At 39.1% G+C, this 20,724-nt stretch overlaps 1 protein-coding gene across 2 annotated transcripts; it reads left to right on the forward strand.

Moving 5' to 3' along the window:
* Positions 1 to 7,304: 7,304 nt before the first annotated feature.
* LOC112182788 (cyclic nucleotide-gated ion channel 1) lies at positions 7,305 to 20,244 on the forward strand. Of its 2 annotated transcripts, XM_024321328.2 has the most exons (9): positions 7,308 to 7,491; positions 7,566 to 7,653; positions 7,734 to 7,820; positions 11,793 to 12,156; positions 12,285 to 12,482; positions 18,533 to 18,867; positions 18,950 to 19,064; positions 19,174 to 19,437; positions 19,546 to 20,244. In XM_024321328.2, the coding sequence occupies exons 3-9, from the start codon at positions 7,777 to 7,779 to the stop codon at positions 20,095 to 20,097; spliced, it is 1,872 nt and encodes a 623-aa protein (XP_024177096.1). In that variant the 5' UTR covers positions 7,308 to 7,491; positions 7,566 to 7,653; positions 7,734 to 7,776; the 3' UTR covers positions 20,098 to 20,244. The 2 variants fall into 2 exon arrangements, with proteins under 2 accessions (XP_024177099.1, XP_024177096.1); XM_024321331.2 differs by lacking the exon at positions 19,546 to 20,244 and having other exon boundaries at positions 7,305 to 7,491; positions 19,024 to 19,064; positions 19,174 to 19,256.
* The last annotated feature ends 480 nt before the right edge of the window (positions 20,245 to 20,724 follow it).

Raw genomic sequence — 20,724 nt, forward strand, 5'->3', positions numbered from 1 at the left:
AACCTAGAGTTTGGGCCAGACACACACATATTCTGGATTTACTTGAACACTCCCCCTTGTGTCGCCCAAACGTGGTGCTCCTCTCGTTGCCTCATTAAAAACTTTGCCGAGTAACAAAAACCCAGTGGGACACAAATAACTTCGGTCGAAGGAGCAAAAGAGCACAACACACCCTTCACATTTCGAGACCATACATGTAGACATCTCCCCCTAATGTCTGCATCTCCCCTTGATAGCAACGGTCATAGGAGTTCGGATAACTTCCGCAAATGATGCTACCAACATGTTTCCCGAAAGTGGAATTTAGGAAATGACTTAGTGAGCAAGCCTACCGCACTGTCCTCAGATTGAACCTAGTTCACTTTGATCTTGAGGAGAGTTTGTTGTTGTTGATTATCCTTGGTGTTGTCGATTTTGATGTAGCCTTGCTTCATTTGTTCAAAACAAACAGCATTATCCTAAATACTCGTAGGCTCATCTGTGGTAGACTTCAAACCATAATCTTTCGAACATGTGTAATTATGGATCTAATCCATATACATTCATGAACCACTTCATAAAGAGCAATGATCTCTGCATTGTTCGAAGATATAGCGACTAGAGTCTGTTCTGTAGACCTCCAAGATATCACGGTCTTTACCCATGGTGAACACTTAACCAATTTTGGAATGACCTTTGTGTGGGTAAGAGAGATACCCAATATCAGCAAAACCTTCCAAAACACATGTTGTTTTGGGATAGGGATAGTGGATGCAGGCCAGTGTTGGCGGCGTTCATGGTGTGTGATGGGTCCGAATCCATAATCTTTCTGTAGGGATAGAACAAGGCCATATCAATCGTACATCTCAAGTACTGAAAGATATCTTTTACACCAATCTAATGACGTCACGTTGGCGCAGAGCTATACCTTAGCTAACAAGTTCACTGCAAAAGAGATGTCTAGTCTTGTGCATTGAGCTAAGTACAATAATGCGCCTATTGTACTTAAATAAGGCACTTCTCCTCTAGCACATCTTTGTCATCATCCTTTGAACGAAGAATATCCTTTTCAAGATCAAGACTACGGACGATCATGGGGGTGCTTGAAGGCTTGACCTTGTCAAAATGTCTAAGCATCTATCGACACGATGTTCAAGTTCCAAACTGAGACATAATCATGCTCTCCCAAAATCCTTCATCTCAAACTTAGATTTCGAGTGTTCAGCGGTTTCCCTTAACTCTTTAAGGGCTTCCAATGAAGATCATGTCCAATATGAACCGCGATAGAATCCGAAACTTGTTATGGAAACGCGTGGGCATATCCCTTCCCAATCAAGTAGTCACTTTAGTGAGCGTTTCAACCTCTTTGTAAAATGCACTTCGTGGTCTAGAACCACTTGACTTGGGTAAATGAAGTTCAGCATGAACCTTCATGTATATTCCGTATCTAAATCCCCATATAGATACGTAGTGACCACATTTGTAAGCTGCATGTTCAGTTATTCGGAAACTACCAAACTGACAGGGTAGCGGAGTGCACTGACATCCATTACGAGAGAATATGTCTCATCGTAGTCGATTCCAGGGCGTTTTGTGAGAAGCCTTACGCCATTAGGCGAGATTGCCAAAGTATTCTTCGAACCCACAAACCTCCCACGCATCCTAGCTAGGGTCATGGCCTGTAATGCCAGAGTGCCACTCTCTTTGGCATTGGCGCCATGCCTACCTCCGTGTAGGGTGGCACTACGTCCTCTCGTAGGGACGTCTTTCCTTGCAGGCATATTTGTAGTAGATGTGTGATCTCGTCACTTTAACAGGGATTGAGATGATACATAGTGGGGACAGGCCACGACAATTCCTGTCGCTCCTGTTGAATATCCGTGTTCTTATCTCCCCCTAACGACGGGAAGACTATCTCATCAAAGTCACAACCCGCAAATCTAGCGGTAAGGAGATCGCCTTGCAAGGGCATTAAGTGGCGGATGATTGTTGGAGTCTCAAATCCAACGTAGTTGCCCATTCGTCTGTAAGGACCCATATTAGTGCGCTGTGGCGACGCAATTGGCACAGTAAGTACGATACTTGTACCCAATCACTAGCTGTAACGCAGAGATACATTGAGTGACGATAGGTCGTAGACGAATTAGCATAGCTGCATGCGACATTGCATCACCCCAAGCAGATATAAGGAGATGGGTGCGCATTACCAATATCCGGACTACCATCGTAGTCGTTTCCGCGAGACCGTTTGGGTGTGTTCATGGGAATATGATGTCAAATATCAGTCCCAATCCAATAACCATTGAAAGTCTTTGATGTAAACTCTCTAGCATTGTCAAGTCCAATTGACGGAATAGGATTATCCGGGGGGTGATTCGGTTGTCATATGATATGTGCTAGGAGTGTAGCATAAACAACATTTACAGGTGGACAATGGCACAACACGTGACCAGCGTGTTTGTGTGTCAACCAACATCATGAGATATTTAAACGTCTGCGAGTTGGTTAAACTAGTCCACAGAATCCTCACGGACTCTATGTAAGAACAGAATGAGTATTTTTATATCCTTTGCATAGAAAGGTCTTAGTCCTAACTTCCTTAAGGAATAGGCTTTGTAAAACGAGCGAGAGGCTATAGAAGCAACCAATGAGGATTTTGGTTGGGCCTAAGCGTCTGAAACGCTATTTGAAGCAAAGTTGGTGATTGCAGCATCACCTAGAGCGTCATCACCATGATGGATGCCATCCATTGCGTCATGGATAGGGACTGTACCAGCCCTAGGCTGGTGGTGGACGGCGGCGGTGCCCGAGGTAGCGGCGGCGGTCACACTTAGTCCAGGAATCAATTTTTGATTCATGCTTCGTTTCGCTCGAGAGAAAAAATGTCCATGTGAAGTCTTTAGTAGACGGATCATCATATCATGACTAGGATGACCTATCCTATCATGACAAAGCCAATATGTGTCTAAATCCAAGAGATCTTCTCTCATAACTTTATTGGATTTAATAGCTCGAATAGTGACATAGAGTCCACTAGAGAGACACATAAACTTCTCTAAGATGCGCCTTTGTTCACAATCGTTAGAGGCATTGTAAAGGAACTCATTTTCGTTCTCTACATGCGTTTTCGCATGGTATCCGTTGGCTATTCATAGGTGCGCATCCCAAGTAGAGCGATTATATGGACCAAGACGTCTAGAAGTATCCCTAAAATTAGGGTTTCGCTCTTGGCGCCCTCTCTTAGGGGCGCAACTAAAATTTCTAAGCGTAGTTGCTTCCAAGAAATTAGGAATTTGTGAGCGTAATCGCTTCCAAGAAATTCAATTCCAAGTGATATTGGATTAGATCGAAACAATGACGTAAGTGGTCGATCATAAATTCTCTACAAACTCTAAGTTTGGAGATCTCAACAAGCTCCAAGCTTGGAGTGAGCACCAACTCCCACAGTTCGGCTTAATTAGGTCTCCCCTATGATGAAGAAAGGGGGGTAGAAGAAGGGAGTTTACAAGTCCTCGAGAAAAATAAGGGAAATTGAATAAAAAATAAAAAAACGGGAACTTTTAGTAAAAAATACCTCGAAATAGGTCGCCAGAAAAAGTGGCCGGTAAAGTCGCCAGAAATAGGCCGGAATAGTCGCGGGAAAATGGCCGGAAAAGTCGCCTGCGGTGACCTGTCGCTGGAGCTGCTGACGTGGCACCTGCTGCTAACATGGCACAGCTGCTGACGTGGCACAGACTGCTGACTGATGCTGATGTGGCTGCCTATGTGCTGCTCAAGGTTCTAAAAAACGCTAGGCGCTAGTCGGGCGGTGACCCAGGAACTAGCGCCTAGGGGCCTAGGCGGGGACTAGGCGGTTTTTTTTTTTTAATTTTTAAATTATTTTAATGACATATAATAATATAAATGACAATATTTAAAGTCTAAAAATTAATTATAAATATAAAAATAGTCAAAATATAGAATAAATTAGGGTTTATGACCGCCTAGCCCGCCTAGTCCCCGCCTAGTAGCCCAGCGCCTAAGGGAAACGCCTAAGCCAAAATCGGAGCGTTTCCTTGCCGCCTAGCGCCTAGGCGCCGCCTAGGCCGATTTTTAGAATATTGGTGCTGCTGACGTGTCGCCCTAGTGGGCCTGCCGTTAGTGGGCTGCCTCCTCCTCATTTTTTTTTTCTTTTCTTCTTCTGCCGGATGTTCTCTTTGCCGGTTCAGTGTCATTCAGACCAGTTTTTGGGCTATTTCTTCTGGTTCAGAATTTTTGGTCTGAGAAGCTTCTGCTGGAAAAGTTTGGTAGAAATTGGAGGTTCGGATGGTGGTGAACCGGTGGAGTATTTGCTGCGGGTGATTTAGAGATTCCGGTGGCCGGTTCGATAAGTTTCCAGCTGGTTCTGGTGGTTCTGCTGCCGGTTATGGATTTCTTGGGTCGAGGGCTTCAAGTTGTGTGGCGGAGGCAGAAAAGGTATCAAAGTTTTGTATTCGGATTTAGGGTTTTGGCTTTTAGGTTTTAGGGTTAGGACGTCGTGTTGCTAACGTGTTTAAGGAAAACAAAAATTGGGAGAGAATTGAGTGGTGCTTTCATTGATAATAGGGGTCTCTTTATATAGAGGATTACAAGAAATAGAATCAGAGTTGTACAAGGAAAGAAAATTGTACAAATAATCGGATATCTATGAATATCTCCGAGAATATCTCTAATTCTAAACTCTATTACAATTAGGTCAAGTAACCTAGAGTTTGGGCCAAACACACACATATTCTAGATTTACTTGAACACATTCAATATTTTTCTTTTCCGTATATGGTAGTTAAAAAAAATTCAATCTCCTAAAAAATCTCAAACATTGTAGATTTACATCGCCATGAGCCATCAAATTTTCAAGACTAACAGTACAATACGAAGAGTCTTCTGTGGACCAAGGTCCACCTACACCAAGCCAAAATTCGGTGTGTGCCGACACGCGCGGTTACTTAACCGCGACTAGTTAAGTAGAGATTTGGATGGATCAGAACGGATCGATATCTCTCGTCAACCCTAAAGCGGATCAGATCGATCTCTTTCGTCATCATTCTCCTTCTCTCCCTCCCCAATCTGAGAGCAGTGTGCTGGCGATTTTAGATCGCAAACCCAAATTCGCAGAGATAATTTCTATTGAAAACCCTAAGCCATGAGCGGCTACGAGAGCCGGAAAAGGGACCGTAGAGACTCATGGACCTCCAAGAAGCAACAGAAGCTCACCCGCACCGCCGACGAAGACTTCGAGTCAAAGCTCGACTCGAACCATGGAAGAAAAAGATGATTTGTATATACTTATGGCAAACCGGAGAGCAATGGCAGCGCAGAGGATTCTTCACCCAAAGAGAAATTCATCTGGGCTTGAAGAGGAATTAGAGAAATCGAAGCGTGATGAAGTGAAGCCTAGTCTTCTTGTGAAAGCTTCACAATTGAAACGTGATGCTCCTGAGATTACTCAAGTCGATGGGTCAATATCCTCCGCCGCACCCCCTCGCACCACCTCCTCCACTGTGTCTCCATCAGCGAGTTAATTGAAGCAATGGGACCCACGACCTCAGATATTCACTCTTCACGAAACCACATGTGAGAATCACGCTCCCAATTTAACCATAGTTCACCTGCACCATAGTCCATAATAGAATTTTCGCCTTACCTAACCTTTTAGGTGGTTACAAAAATAGTGGTGCTATTCGCACACCCATTTTCTCTATTCACACACCCCCTTTATTTTTCCATTAGTTTAATATAATTTTTTTTTACAAATTGCCCTAACTATCATTTCTTGTAATTATGTTTCTTTTTCTTTTTTTTTATTTGGCAAGTCAATCATGAATTAAACATCATTACACAATAAACTAATTTTTTCTCGTGAATGTCATTGCTGATTTAGAAAAAAAAAATGATGGGCAGGACAAAGTGCAATATCAAAAATTCTGCAATTAGTGTGGCAAAGTTTAGGCCTCAAATGAAAAATCACGACGTAACTGATTTTGAGGATTTAGATATGTCATGATTGCTATACAAAACTGAAGAAATGTATAAACATATATATCACCTAAACTAAAGGAGATCCAAAACCTCTCACATCTGATTAAGCAACGTTGATTCAAGATACCATTCCGAGTGACAAAACATTATGCAGAGTGATGATATGACTAAAGTCAAAATGAAATCAAAGCATCAACAATTTCAAAATTATCAATCCATTCAAGTCAAAACCATGATTAGCAAGCAAGCCATACCAAAATCAAACTAAGACGAACAAAACACACAAATTTAAAGCTCCCACTCTACCAAATCGCTGAGAAATTGATATTTTTAGCGAAGAGTGATGGATTGAAATACACCAAATAATTTTAGTAGAATATTACCAGGAATGATGGATAGGGGCTTGAATGATCACTAAACTCATATTTTTCTTCTGTGTCTCTATTGCAAATCAGATATAAAATTTTCTCCAAAGATGGGTCTAAAGTTGCTTGTTCTACCATAACTAAACTTCAAATCATCACGTTAGAGAGATAGAATGACTATACTAGAGAAGTTTTTGATGGAAAAGAAAAGAGAAAATTGTAAAGAGTCTTGAAGTTCTTTGTGTCTGTGGGAAAATAAGGGTTTAAGATTTGGAGATGATTGACTTGCCAAAAAGAAAAAAGAAAAAAGAAAAAAAGAAAAAGAAACAGAATTGCAAAGGAGGGTAGTTAGGGTACTTTGTAAAAAAATAAAATAAAATTAAAGTAATACATAATAGAGAGAGTGTGTGAATAGAGAAAATGGGTGTGCGAATAGCAGCATTCTACAAAAATTCATTATTGCCTTTCTTTGTTTCTTTGTGAGTGTGCACATCTGTAAAAGGAAACAAACATGGACATGCATGAAACACATGGCCCACATGGGCACTATGCCAGATAAGACCTGTAGTCCGTTCCAAACGTTAAAGACAAAAGAAACCTGCATGATTGCGGGGGCTGGTCCAAGAAGTTCCATAACAGTGAACTGTAATTATTTCTTCTACATATGGGGAACCATGCTATTTATTATATGCAAAATGATGTTTACCACATGCATTTCCTTCAAAACATATCACTTATTAAGCATTAATATTCTGTGCTTACTAACCCTTCTATTGTCCTTTCTGTGTAGTCTATAGTGATCTCACTAGTACCGTTAGTGACAAAAATATCTTGAACAAGGAGGATAATGATTGAAATATATGATAAATATTTCGTGGTTGCCAATTAATGGAGGCTATGGAGCCTTTATACTTGACTCACTCTCTCTCTCTCTCTCTCTCTCTCACTCTAGTCTCTATATATATACAAGACTCTTCCACTAGAATGGCCATATGTGTATATATCTGTCGGTGGAATGAGAATTCCCCTCACAGTACCAGTGATTGAGTTATTATGAAATCTAGTAGAAACCGAGTCTGATTCAATCAGTTTCTGCCTCCCTTCTCTTCGTTCTTTTGTAAAATATTTGGTCCTCTATCTGCTCCATGCTGTAAGTTTATGTCATGTAGTAGAACTAATGATCTCTCGTAAATGAAGTATTGATCTCTCCAGTGTCGACTGCAGGTTTAGTAAGGCTTAGTTCATGCATACGTACACCTGGACTAGACTGGAGTTTGATATATAATTCTCTGACTTTCAGTTTGATCACTATGTACGTATATTTGCATGAAGTCAGATATTATTTTGTGCGAATCAAGTAGTAAGTTTAATCTCCTTGGGTGTTCTTGACAGTTAGCACTCCAGAGGATACATCTTTCATTAAAATCCGGACAACATGAACGACCGGCCAGCCAATGATGCAGTGGCAATTGAGCTACGGTTAGTTCTTTTAACCCTTAAAGACCCTTATTCTTCGATCTTTTCAAACAAGGGGATGTCTTGTATTTGGGTAAGGTGATTGATTAATGAATTTATGCATGGCTGCAGGCCACCATATAAACGGTAATTGATTGTAGTCCAATGTAATTATCCAGATTTATCTAGATCATTTTGTATTGTAACATAAGTGTAGGCGTTTATTAATTAGTTATTTCATTAATGATGATGACGATGATAGATTCGTTGACCAAACCATAAAATGCTAAGAGATGGCAGCTATCGCGTTCATTGAGCTCTCATATTTGAGGTAATTAGCAGAGTTCTGCTAGGGTTTTGGAAACGGCTCCATTCTCAGGGCCGTCTCATCATGTACCTGATCCATCCTTATGGATCTCTGGGTAGGCTTTGGCCTGCTGCCGGCCTCTCTGATGGTGGTGGCGGTTTTGATTGGGTGGTGGTGGAAGGACAGAGTCTTGCAGTGGTCGAACCACAGGGATCCGATCTCCTCATCAATTGGTGGTACAGATCAGATGTTGCTAGGTTCGGTGAATTCAGAATAAGAAGTCCGCGGCTTCTTTTTCGATCGGGCGTGACATGATAAATTTGCTAGAGAAGCTTGCTGCTTCCGCATATGGCAGTGATTGTGGGTCTGGGATTGTAGCAGGTGCGGCCGGAGTGGCAACCCCAAGGTGCCGGACTCGTGTTTTGGGTGCGAGTCATGTCCAGACCCGACTCTGGGATCTGGATGGGTTGTGGCTCCAATTGGGCTTCGGGCTTAGTACTGGGCTCTGGGATCTTAGTCTGATCTTAGTCTCCTTACGACTTAGATGGTAGGTGCTTATGAGAAAGCTCTCTCCGTGTAGGGAGATCTTAGAAGCTCTATGAATAAACTGGGATTTCAACTTGGCCTGATTCGGTTTATTTATGTAGTGTCAAGATTACTTGATTTTAATTGGTTTACATCACTATCCAAGGTGTTCTTACTTAAGGTTCAAGACTTTGTATGTCTCTAGGCAGTAGCTCAATTCTAACGGTGTATTGTATGTCCCTCTCTACTTATTTAATAGACTGAAACCTCCTTTTGATTAAAAAAAAAATAAAAATAAAAAAATGCTGAAACATAGATAGAAATGCAAGTAACCCATATATCAATGAAGCCCGCGAAGGCCATGGCTAAGATCTATTTCATATATATATGGGTCCTTGACTCAAAGCACAAAAATCAGCTAAAATTATCCCACTTACCCCAGCAACAAATTTTTATTCCTATTAACCCAATTTGAAGTAAAATAACAATTTTAGCCTGAAACTAATTAATAAATTATATTTCATGCCACTCTGACCCCCTCCCCCCCCGGGATCTCTACTGCTCTCTCTCTCTATCCCCACCTCCGGTGCGACGTCCAACTCCGGATCACGCCTGAAGCTCTCTCTCTCTCTCCGGTGCAGTGGTGCGCCGTCGAACTCAGGATCACAGCTGAAGTTCTCTCTCTTTGGGGCGGCGGTGCGGCATCGAACTCTGAATCACGCCTGAAGCTCTATCTTCACCTCTGGTGTGGTGTCGAACTCCAGCATCACGCTTGAAGCTCCGGTAGCTCCGACTGGAGTTTAACTCAGTCTCGATGTAGAGCGTCGTAGAGGCGATCGTCGGCGACGAGGCTGGTAACAGGTTGGTGTAGACCACTGCTCTGCTTCTGGTGCTCCTTCACAATTCCCTCCACTGCTTCTGCTACGGGTCCCGGGCCTCACCCATCGAACTCGGAGAAGGAAGGTCTGCAACCGTCAAAGTGGAAGATGGGAGGAGAAGAAGATGTGGGTGCCCAAATCATTTTTTTTTTTTAAGTAATAGGGCAGAAGGAAAGGGAAAAAAAGGTTTTGAATGTCTATTGGGGGGGGCAATGGACGTATATTGAGGGGCAATAGATGTTTTGAAAATCTCGTTTTTTTTTCTTTAATCAAAGTTTTATTTGTCTAATTTTAAGAAAATTAGTTCCCATTCCGATGACCGAAAGTTCTAGTGGGGAGCAATAGACGTCTATTGGGAGGCAATAGATAGTCTTTTGCCCCTCTGTTGGGGGGCAATAAACATTTCCGGCGACCTATGAGATCTCCGACGACCTCTGGCGAGGTTTTCAGAAAAGTCTTGTGGGCGGCAACCAGTGACCGGATTCCAGCGAAGTCTTTTATGGTCTCTCTCTCTCTCTCTCTCTCTCTAAGTAATAAATGGGTGAGGGTAAAATGGTATTTAAAAAAAAAAAAAAAAAAAAACTTAGTGGGGTATTAAGGAAGACTTCCTTAGAGTATTTTAGGTAAGGGGGAATTAAAAAAACTTAATGGGGTAAGTGGGAAAAAAATCTCTAAAAATGGAGTAAATGGACAAATACCCTATATATAATATATAGCTAAATTTCTTCCATACATATATATATATATATATATATATATATATATATCTTGAAATTTTCATTTTTCACAGGTACTCATTGATATAAGATGCACCAACTTAATTCCTTATATTATGTTTTAGACTTTATTACAATTTTAATTGATTCTACAATTCTTTTCTCAAAATATTAATTTAATATATGAGATCTATTTCTTCACCAATTTAATTGATTCTATAAAAATTTTCCCAAAACTAATTTAATATTAATTTTTTTGGTTCTATATATATGAGCATATAATTTCTGCACTTTTTTGCCAAATTGAAAATTAGGACATACATAATTATAAATGAACTTATCGACAAATTTATTTTTCCTTTTATTTGATCTAATTCGGTACGTACCTTAATGATCACTAATTTGATTAGATAAAGGGATCCCTCACAAATATATATATATATATATATATATATATATATATATATTCAGATCTTATCCAAAGCGATGCCTCACTCTGAAATTTCAGAGCGAGGTTAGGGTTTAGGGTTACTTTTCGGTCGTATTTCCACATCTCGACCGTTCAGTTTTTAGCTACTAATGTATAGATTATCTCTGTAAAATTTCAACCAAATTGATGGTCGTTAAGGCATTGATAACTGCCTTAAAGCTAGTACGGTTTAGGTTGGACAGATTCAGTTCGTCCACTGGTTTAAGTGAGTTAGATACCTTAAAGATCATCAATTTGGCTGAAATTTTGCATAGATGATCTATACAGTAGTACCTAAAAACTGAACGGTCGAGATGTGGATCATCGCTCTGAAATTTCAAAGCGAGGCCTCGCTCTGGATAAAATCTGTATATATATATATATATATATATATATATATATATATATATATATATGAACAATTCCTAGGTTCACCCTTGGGGTAAATCAGCCATTCACCCTCTCTTGCGATTAACGCATAATAACTTTATAATTTTCTAATCAAACCATTCATGTTGTATAACGTAATATAAAGATTAGCTCTGTAAAAAAATCAATCAAATTGAAGACCTTTTAGTTATTCATTTCTATGAAATACATGGACGGTTCATCACAGTAGTAGTAAGTGTTGTTAGAACCATCCATTTGTTTGATTCAATTAGATAATTAAATGATTTCTGATTCGATTGATTTTTTACAGAGATGATCTTTAAAAGATAATTTAAGATATAGACCGTTGGATTATAAATTTATTAAGTAAAAATATGTTAATCGACAACGGGGGTGAATATGCTCATTCACCCTAGGAGTAAACCTAAGAATTGTTCTATGTATATGATGAATTTGTATTTTCAAAATTGCTCCATGTCTTGAATTAGGTCTAGTAAAAAAACATGCGTTATCTAAAACAAACTAACAAAGTATTTGACTGTTCCTATCCTATTTTATTTTAAAAATTAATAATAATATATATGCGAGCTTAGTAGCAGTTGGATCTCAAGATATAACTCAGCTGGGATCTTCTCTGCAAAAGACAAATCTGAAACCATTGATTCCACTTTTTAATTAGTAAGATGATACTGTTTTGTTGTGTTCTTTCAGTATTATCGAAGAAGATGGAGTAAAAAGGACAACAGTCGTGGAAAAGCTCACAGCAGAAACTCATAAGGCCAAGAATTGGTGGAACACAATCTTTATTATATCATGTGCATTTGCTGTCTTCAATGATCCTATCTTCTGTTATATCATGGCCATTGACAACGAAAATAAGTGCTACACGTTGAACAAGAATTTGGCGATGAATTATGTTTATGCTCGAACAGCCACAGATGTTTTTTACCTACTGGACTTTTTTATTTCTAAGTGTGGATGTTGTTGCTGTAGAGGGAGGAGATCATGCAAGTCATGCGCTACTAATACTTTATCCATTCTGTCTCGCATCTTCGTTTCTCTTCCCATTGCACAGGTACATAGACCAGCCTTTATAATGTGACGAAGGCAAATTGTCCCAGTGACATATTTGACATCACATATCGGTATGTTCAATTATTTCACATCATAGATTCTAATGTTGGCGTTGCTTCATGTGTCCAGATATATGCCGCAGGGGGGATGAATGCAGATCTAGATCCTTTTACTAGTAAATATCTTTTTATCACTTCGCTTCAATATACATTACGCATTTACTACATTCACGATTGGTTGAAGCGACGTCCTATCATAGACATAAACCGAGTTGAAAGATGGGTTAGACCTATATTGGGTTTTGTTCCCTTCATCCTTGCTTCTCATGTAAGTTTAACTCTTATAAACAGTCTTTCTCACCTAAGGGACAGTTTTAAGGAACTGTAAGGGACAAATGCATCTCAACCATATGTATTAAATTTAAAAATTAAAATTATAACAATTTAAAACTGTGCATTTGTTTTCACCAATCAGATTCAGTTGTCCCTTACAATCTGTTAAAAACTGTCCCATAGGTGAAAATGCATTCTCTTACATCTATCTATATTAATTAAGTAAATTCTCCTAAAGTTGGTTAAATTTTTGAACTACTACAGAAACCTTTTGGTTAATAATGTAACGAAAAAAGAAAATTTAATAAATATGGACAACACAATAAACTACACTTGAAAACAAAAATAGTTAGAATGACAAATCTAACCACCTGGTATAGTGGAAACATTTCCTATTTTCTTTATATTTTTTGTCTTAATCAGTTTTAAACCTTATGTTCACAATAAGGTTGTTTAATCTATCATAAGCTATTAAAACTATAAAGTTAATTGAGCTATAAAGTTGGTTAAAATTTCTACAATAAGGATTTTGTAAGGAATTTGATAGAGATGCATTAAGAGACTCTATTTTGTCAATGAAATTTGGTCTGGAAAAAAAAAGGGGTAACCATTGAATTTTTTTTTTTTGGAGAATCATGCCCTTGAATGGTTGAATCATATATAGATTAAATTAAAAAATCCATCTCTCTACCCGTTTTAATTTGTGTGTGTGTGTATATATGCACACTTTTTTTTTTTAAACAACCAATATATTAGTTTGTTTACCAACAGCTAGTAAAGTTAGAAACGGTTACTCTGATGTTGTTCCCAGATAGATAAATGAAGTTTGTTCTCCATGAATCAAGATTAGTGAGCGATTATATTTAGGGAAAAATTCACCAACGGTGTCTGGACACTTAGGGGACTTTCAGAATGATACCTGAACTTACAAAGTTATCAATGTGATACCTGGACTCATTTTTTCGTATCAACATCGTACCTATGACAAATTTCCGTAACGGCTCCGTGACGGAAATTGGCCGTAGGTATCACATTGATACGAAAAAATGAGTCCAGGTATCACATTGATAACTTTGTAAGTTCAGGTATCATCCTGAAAGTCCCTAAGTGTCCTGACACCGTTGGTGAATTTTTCCCAATTTTGCACGTGAGTCACTTAATGAAGACAAAATGACCGATTTACCCTCAAATTCTTTCTTTCTTTTCTTTTCTTTTTTTCTTTATTCTTCTTTCTTTCTTTCTTTCTTCTTCTTCTTCTTTTCTGGTTTCTTCTTCCCCTGATTTGAATCATCAAGATTCAAATCATCTTGCTCGTCTGATTCCCACCGTCGATCACCGATCGTTGATCAAACACCGCCGCTGTGTCTCAATCCACCTTCATGCACCACAGATGTTTCTGGTTCCCCCAACTTCAAATCCTATAGCAAAGTGAAATTGTGGATTGAGGCTTCACCGTTCACTCCGAGTTCATCCCCGCCGCCGCCGCCAATGACTTGACCACCACCACTCTCGTTCTCTCCTCCGACCCCTTTTTATACACCATTGATCAGAAACTCAGACCCCGCCAGCCCTGCACTCTCAAATCACAGCTCCAATCACACCCCTCCATCCTCTCCTTCTTCCCGACATGCAACACCACCTCCACACCATCCTCACCTGCAACTTCATCGGTTTAGCCGACAACTTCGGCCTCTAGCCCAACTTCGATCAGAGGCAATTTTAGGCAGACAAAGATTAACAACTTCGGCCTCAACACCATCCTCACCTGCAGAAAATTCGAGCTGTTCTTATTCACCAGCTTCGCCACTCCGCTGCTACCCACCATTGTGCCTCGCCGATTAGTAAACAAAGGACTCGGAGCCTCCACCATCGAGAAATTGAGGCTCACGTTCTGCGTGTCCTGCGCGGCCAATCGACGACCTTGCTAGGCTGGTCGTATCCAAACCGGTCCTGCATGTCGTAGAATTGAATGGCGGTGTGGGCGACGAGCCTGATACTGCGATCCCTGGGGCCTTTGGTGGTGCAAACCTTGTTGTGGCTGTCCTTCCGGCTGGTGGCCCTTAGAATGTGGCCTTGAGCCTCCACGATTTCGCTAGCGGTGGAGGAAGAAGCAGTCCTTATCCCCAAACCCAATCGAGAAGCAGCGGAGGATGACGTTGTTGTGCAGTGGTGGAGGTTGTTGTGGTCAAGTCATTGGCGACGGCGGCGGGGATGAACTTGGAGTGTGCGGTGAAGCCTCAATGCACAATTTCAATTTGCTATAGGATTTGAAGTTGGGGGAACCATAAACATCTGTGGATCATGAAGGTGGATTGAGACGCAGCGGCGGTGGGAATCGGACGAGCAAGATGATTTGAATCTTGATGATTCAAATCAAGGGAAGAAGAAACCAGAAAAGAAGAAGAAGAAAGAAAGAAAGAAAGAAAGAAGAATAAAGAAAAAAAGAAAAGAAAAGAAAGAAAGAATTTGAGGGTAAATCGGTCATTTTGTCTTCATTAAGTGACTCACGTGCAAAATTGGGAAAAATTCACCAACGGTGTCTGGACACTTAAGGGACTTTCAGAATGATACCTGAACTTACAAAGTTATCAATGTGATACCTGGACTCATTTTTTCGTATCAATGTGATACCTACGGCCAATTTCCGTCACGGAGCCGTTATGGAAATTGGTCATAGGTACGACATTGATACGAAAAAATGAGTCCAGGTATCACATTGATAACTTTGTAAGTTCAGGTATCATTATGAAAGTCCCTTAAGTGTCCAGACGCCGTTGGTGAATTTTTCCCTTATATTTATACTAGAAACTGCTCACACCTGGCCTATGGGTGTGGAGAAGTGAGTGGTTATCAGTTTAGAAGTGGATAGTTTATCTCTAAAAAATATTATATATTTTTTAAATTACTTATATAAATTTTAACTTTTTTATCCCTGACAATTAAGGGCTAGTTTGGGATTGCTGTGACTTTAAAAAAAAACTGTTGTTACTGTGTTGTGAGAATAATCAGCTGTGAATTAAAACAGTTTCGTGTTTGGTAAATAATATTTTTAAAAGTGCTGTCAGTACGTAAAACAACTGCAGAGTGTGGTTTGATCTACAACAGCTTCTAAAAGTAACCTCTGGGCTGCTTCTAAAATCTGCTGTCAGTGACCTATAACTTCCAATTAAAGTTGCTTTTTATTTATTTACCAAACACAATAAAATCTAAATTTTTGAACAAAAGCTGATTTTTAAAAAGCGAAACAATCCCCAACAGGGCCTAAATCAGATATATAACATTTTGTGGGTATAAAAGTAAAAAAATTTAGTTTTGGCTAGCAAAGCCTATTCTCTTCATCATAATACAAATAGGTTGTTGCTGTCCAATTCCTAATTATGAAAAGTAGAGGTATTAATTATAATCACTTAGATGCATTGTTGACGTTTTTATTTCAGAAATATTACTGTGGAGTATAGGGTTTAAATATTGCCAAGACATTTATCACTTTCTTTATTCTTCCCACGATGGCAGCTGCTTTACTCACTCTAGCTTTCTCTTACGGTGAGGGGCTACACAAGGAGGAATATATGATGCAATCTGAATAGGTGGAGGGTAGTTTTATTCCAGTTGGGATATTTTTTTAATATTTTGAATAGGATTTGATATTATTAGAAATCAAAGCCATGAAAACAGGCCAGAGTCTAACAAGTACTTACACAAGAAACCTGGTACAAACACCAAATATCCTATCTAATCCTATACTAAACTCATTAAAGTCTAAAGGGACGCTCGCTGGAGAGCAAGCCTAGCTAAGCAAGAATAACTCGCTTCCTAAGGAAAAATCAATCATCTAGCCTAATCTGCCAACACTCAATTGTGGTACAAACTAAAGACTAGAAACATCTTAGAAAAGCTCATAGAGAAAATTACTACTTTAAAAGACTTGCATCCAGATGTCTAGGCACCATAGAGATCTAGGAAAGCACCATCTCCTTCCCCTTAGGATTGGAGGTAGTACCATCTTCAGTCCCCTCAGCAGCTAACAACCTCGGCGACAGGTTGATCTTGTTGCTCTCTGAAATCAGCTGACTCAAGTTGAGCCCTGGCCTAACGACCCAAGCCCAAACCCGAGCTAAGTAAATAGAAGCCCAATCACGCTGCAAGGCCATCACCGTCGCCGCCTGCCACAGATCTGGCGGCTTACCTTTCCACCACACCATCTCTCCTCGAGCAGTGACTACCAAAACCAGGCAAATCGTCATTATCTTTCTTTGACAAGCCTTACAGGGACAAAACTCGATAGAATATCGGCTGGTACATTCCGACCTCAACTCTACTGCAGCCCAACAACGTCGTCACTCCATTGAGATCAAAGCCAACCCTGACAGATATGCTTTGTCTAAATCGGAATCGTAATCTGTCAATGACAGTCCAGCCTCTCCCACACCCTGTGTTGCCTTGACGCACTACAAATATCCCAACAAAGCGAGAAGAAAACCAATAGAACTCTACCGCCAGATCGGAGAAATCCTGACACCCACCACCACTGCTCGATGATGATAGCCCAACACCCACAATGAGAAGCCACGGTGTTGCTAGTTCAGACGGAGATTGGAGAAAACCCAAAGAGGGTTGTCTGCTGCCGCTCTAGGCTCTCCCAGTTAGGATATAAATATATCTTTGACTTGAAAAGAGAAAAATTGGAACTAAAATTAAAAAAAAAAATTCAGGATATCCAAATATTAAATTGATAGGGTGTAGGAATTTCTGAAAATTTAATAATTAAGCGCTGTTTTTTTTAATTAATGACTTACAAGTTTTTTTTTTTATCGGTTCCTCAATATTTTACTCTATGTCTTTTTCTTTTTGTCTAACTGCTTGTGAATCTCAACATGGGCCTATTTTTTGCTAGGGTTGGTTATTTTCTAATTTTCTCCAGATATTTTTCTGAATTTCAAACTTTGTCTAATTTACCCATGACTAAAATATTTTAGGTGCTGCTATAGTCACCCTACTAAATCCTCAGTTTATCCTACACAAAAATTATAAACCAAATATTTCAATACTAACCCCACAATGACTGCAAATTTTGTAATGTATAATCTTTTGTATATATTTATAATCATAAAGAAGGAAGAGATCGAGGAAAGCATAAGATGATTTGAGAAGGAGATGATCTTCTGTACAGTAGTAGTGCCACGTGTGTGGCACGGCTAGCCAATAAATGCCCATGTAGGGGGATAGTGGGGGGTTTTTTAGGTATGCGGAATACAATTGAGAGAGAGAGAGAGAGAGAGAAAGAGAGAGAGAGAGATGTGATTGGGCAACCATACATATGGTCACCGTACTCAAGACTTTCACTTTGAGAAGAAAAGAGGTCTGGGTGAACATAACGATGGTGGTTTATTTTTATTTATTTATATATATTTTTTTGAAAGGTTATTTTTTCATGCAATATCTTTAGTCATTAATTGTGTTTCCAACATAAAAGAAAACAATGTCCCTTTGGGGACATGCAATAAAAACATAAAAGAAAAGAATTGAGGTAATGTTGGCTATTGTAGTTACCTATATTCTCTCTTTTAGGTATAGGAATAGGTGATGAAAACGTGAGTTTAGGGATTCCCTAAAATAAGAATGCTATAGAGGAATTATTGGAATTGATATTTGAGAGAGTCAGAGAGATCCTTATATGTTTGGTAAAAATAACGGTTAGAAAATTTGTTGGAGATGTTCAAAATAATAAAAAGAATAGCTAGGGCGGGCATCACATGTTCTCTTTATTTTCGTATAGATTTGTTCATTGAAACTATCAATCATTTTTAAAGAAATCAAATCATTATCTGACGAATTAGTGTTAGCTTAGTGGTTAGAGCACCCACTACCTAAGATCGAGGTCATGGGTTCGAGTCAGGATGAGGGTAAAAGTGAAATCCTTTTATCCTCTTTGATATGTACTAATAAAAAATAAAATAAAATAAAAAATCATTATCTTTGTTTTAATTTTCATCTTTAATTATTTTTCAAGAAATTTGATTTATAATTTTTATATGGGTCTTTTAGCTATTTGGAGCCTTCTGGTACCTTCTTGCTACTCGGAGACAGCTTCACTGTTGGGAATTGATGAGACATAATATCACCTATTCCGATCCAGATACTGGTATACAATATACTGGTATGGTATATGTGCGTAGCTGTGCATCGAATCCTAACGAAACCTATCCTAACGGGACTAATATCTCGCTTTGGGATGACTTATGCCCTGTGAAAGAAGCTGATCCAAAGGCCTTCGACTTTGGAATATATTTTTATGCTCTGCAATCTGATGTGGTTAGTCCATCACATCCTCTCTTACAAAGAGTATTCCAATCTTTTTGGTGGGCTCTACGAAATCTGAGGTTTGCATCTAGCACCACCTTACACATGTTTCTTCTATTTTTTGGAGCAAGATATTAAGTTTTTTGTTTTTTTGTTTTTCAGTTCTTTTGGTTCAAATCTATTGAGCGGTATGAATACGTTGGAAATCTTTTTTTCTGTTTTGATATCTACAACAGGCATGGCGTTGTTTTTAGTATATCTCAATGCAAGGGTGCAGGTTCGTGCTGTACATCCTTTATATGTGAGCGTGTGTGTGTATCGAATTTAATCAAATTATGATAATCATGATAAACTTATTTTCATGTCGTGGAAACATACATACACAGGAGTCGAAAGACAGGTCAAATAAGCTTATGTTGAAAGAGAAGAAGCAATTGATGAAACCATATGTCGATCTGTGGTTATCTAAATACTACCTCTCTAAGGATAAGGAAACAGAGGTGACCAGAAAGAAAAAAGAAAATTTAAAGATAGTGATCATGGAAAACATACACAAACTCAAAGAAAACAGTGATCTTGATGTGCAAAATATCCTTGGTATTCTTCCCAGAAAAGACAAACAAAGCATCATGTTAGCTTCATTAGAGAAGGCAAGAACTTCCTCTTCTTCTGTATATATCAGCTCAGAGTGTGTACGAGTACTTATAATACATGCTTATGTATTATTATTAGGTAATATATATGATTAATATATGCAGGTGTCAGTGTTTCAAACCGTAAATGAAAAGGTGCTAAAAGCAATTTGTCAACGTCTTGTGCCACTGACCTATACTGAAGATAGCTATATTGTCCAAGAGGGGAAACCACTTGGGAAGATGCTCCTATTCATTCAAGGCACCGCAGTCACCTACTCTCATGGTGAAACCAGCAGTGATTCCTCAAGCAACAAGTGTCTTGAAAAAGGGGACTTTTATGGCGATGAACTCCTAAATTGGGCATTCAAATCTCCCTCTTTCTCTGATTTACCTATCTCGAGGACGAATGTCATTGCCCAAGAAAAAGTTGAAGCATTTGCTATTAGAGCCAAAGACTTGAAGAGTATTTGCTTTAAATTCTGGTGGTCTTTTAGCAGAGAAGTAAATGCTTCTCAATTGAAGCAGCATTTGGCAGCTTCTTCCATACAAGCAATCTGGCGCCATCGTCGAGCAAGAATCCGCTTGGCAGCTTGTTACGTAAAACCAAGCAGTTGGCTCCGTCGTCGTGCAAAGACTATAGGCCTAACTCACTGGAACAGATTTGTTGTAGATTAATGCAAACATTAGCTTTTTGGGTTGAAGTACAATAAATATTTTATTTCGAGTTGAGTTTAACTATTTGTATAATTTTTGTTTCTTTTTGTTTAATAACTATTTGTATAATAAAGGGATAATGATAAAAAAGGTCATTTGGAAGTGTCATATTATAATTTAAACACCACAAATGTTTCGATGATAATTTAGGTCACCTGTTCACGATCTACCACTGCATTTCAAATTAATTACAAAACTACCACCGTCAGTTTTCTTTGGCAGTTTCTGGCCAGTAAAGTAAAACGCCACTATTATTCATCTTCTCCATATCATTTCGGGATTTCAAACGTCAAAAAACCACTCAACCCTACTCCGAAATAGAGAATTCTCCATCTCCGGCTGCCACATTCTGAGACACATACATTCTCCGACGACTGTTTTGCTCAACAGTGAAGAAGCGCCGACTGTGCAAAAGTACTTCACAGAAAAAGCCCCAAAATTTAGGGATTTGAAGAATTGCAGAACTCGAATCGTCTACCTCGACCGGGTAATCTTTCAGACTTGATTCTCATAAACTTCTCTTACTCAATTTCGAGTCATTGAGATAGTGTTTAGTTTTGAAATTATAAGTCGAGTATGATTTATAAT

The sequence above is a fragment of the Rosa chinensis genome, chromosome 1 (genome assembly GCF_002994745.2).
Source record: "Rosa chinensis cultivar Old Blush chromosome 1, RchiOBHm-V2, whole genome shotgun sequence".
In the NCBI taxonomy this organism is placed as follows: domain Eukaryota; kingdom Viridiplantae; phylum Streptophyta; class Magnoliopsida; order Rosales; family Rosaceae; genus Rosa; species Rosa chinensis.

Coding starts and splice junctions, on each gene's coding strand:
- LOC112182788 (XM_024321328.2), top strand. CDS start 7,777: ATGAACGACCGGCCAGCCAATGATGCAGTGGCAATTGAGCTACG. Junction 7,821..11,792: donor GCAGTGGCAATTGAGCTACG/GTTAGTTCTTTT, acceptor GTGTTCTTTCAG/TATTATCGAAGAAGATGGAG. Junction 12,157..12,284: donor TTTCTCTTCCCATTGCACAG/GTACATAGACCA, acceptor TCATGTGTCCAG/ATATATGCCGCAGGGGGGAT.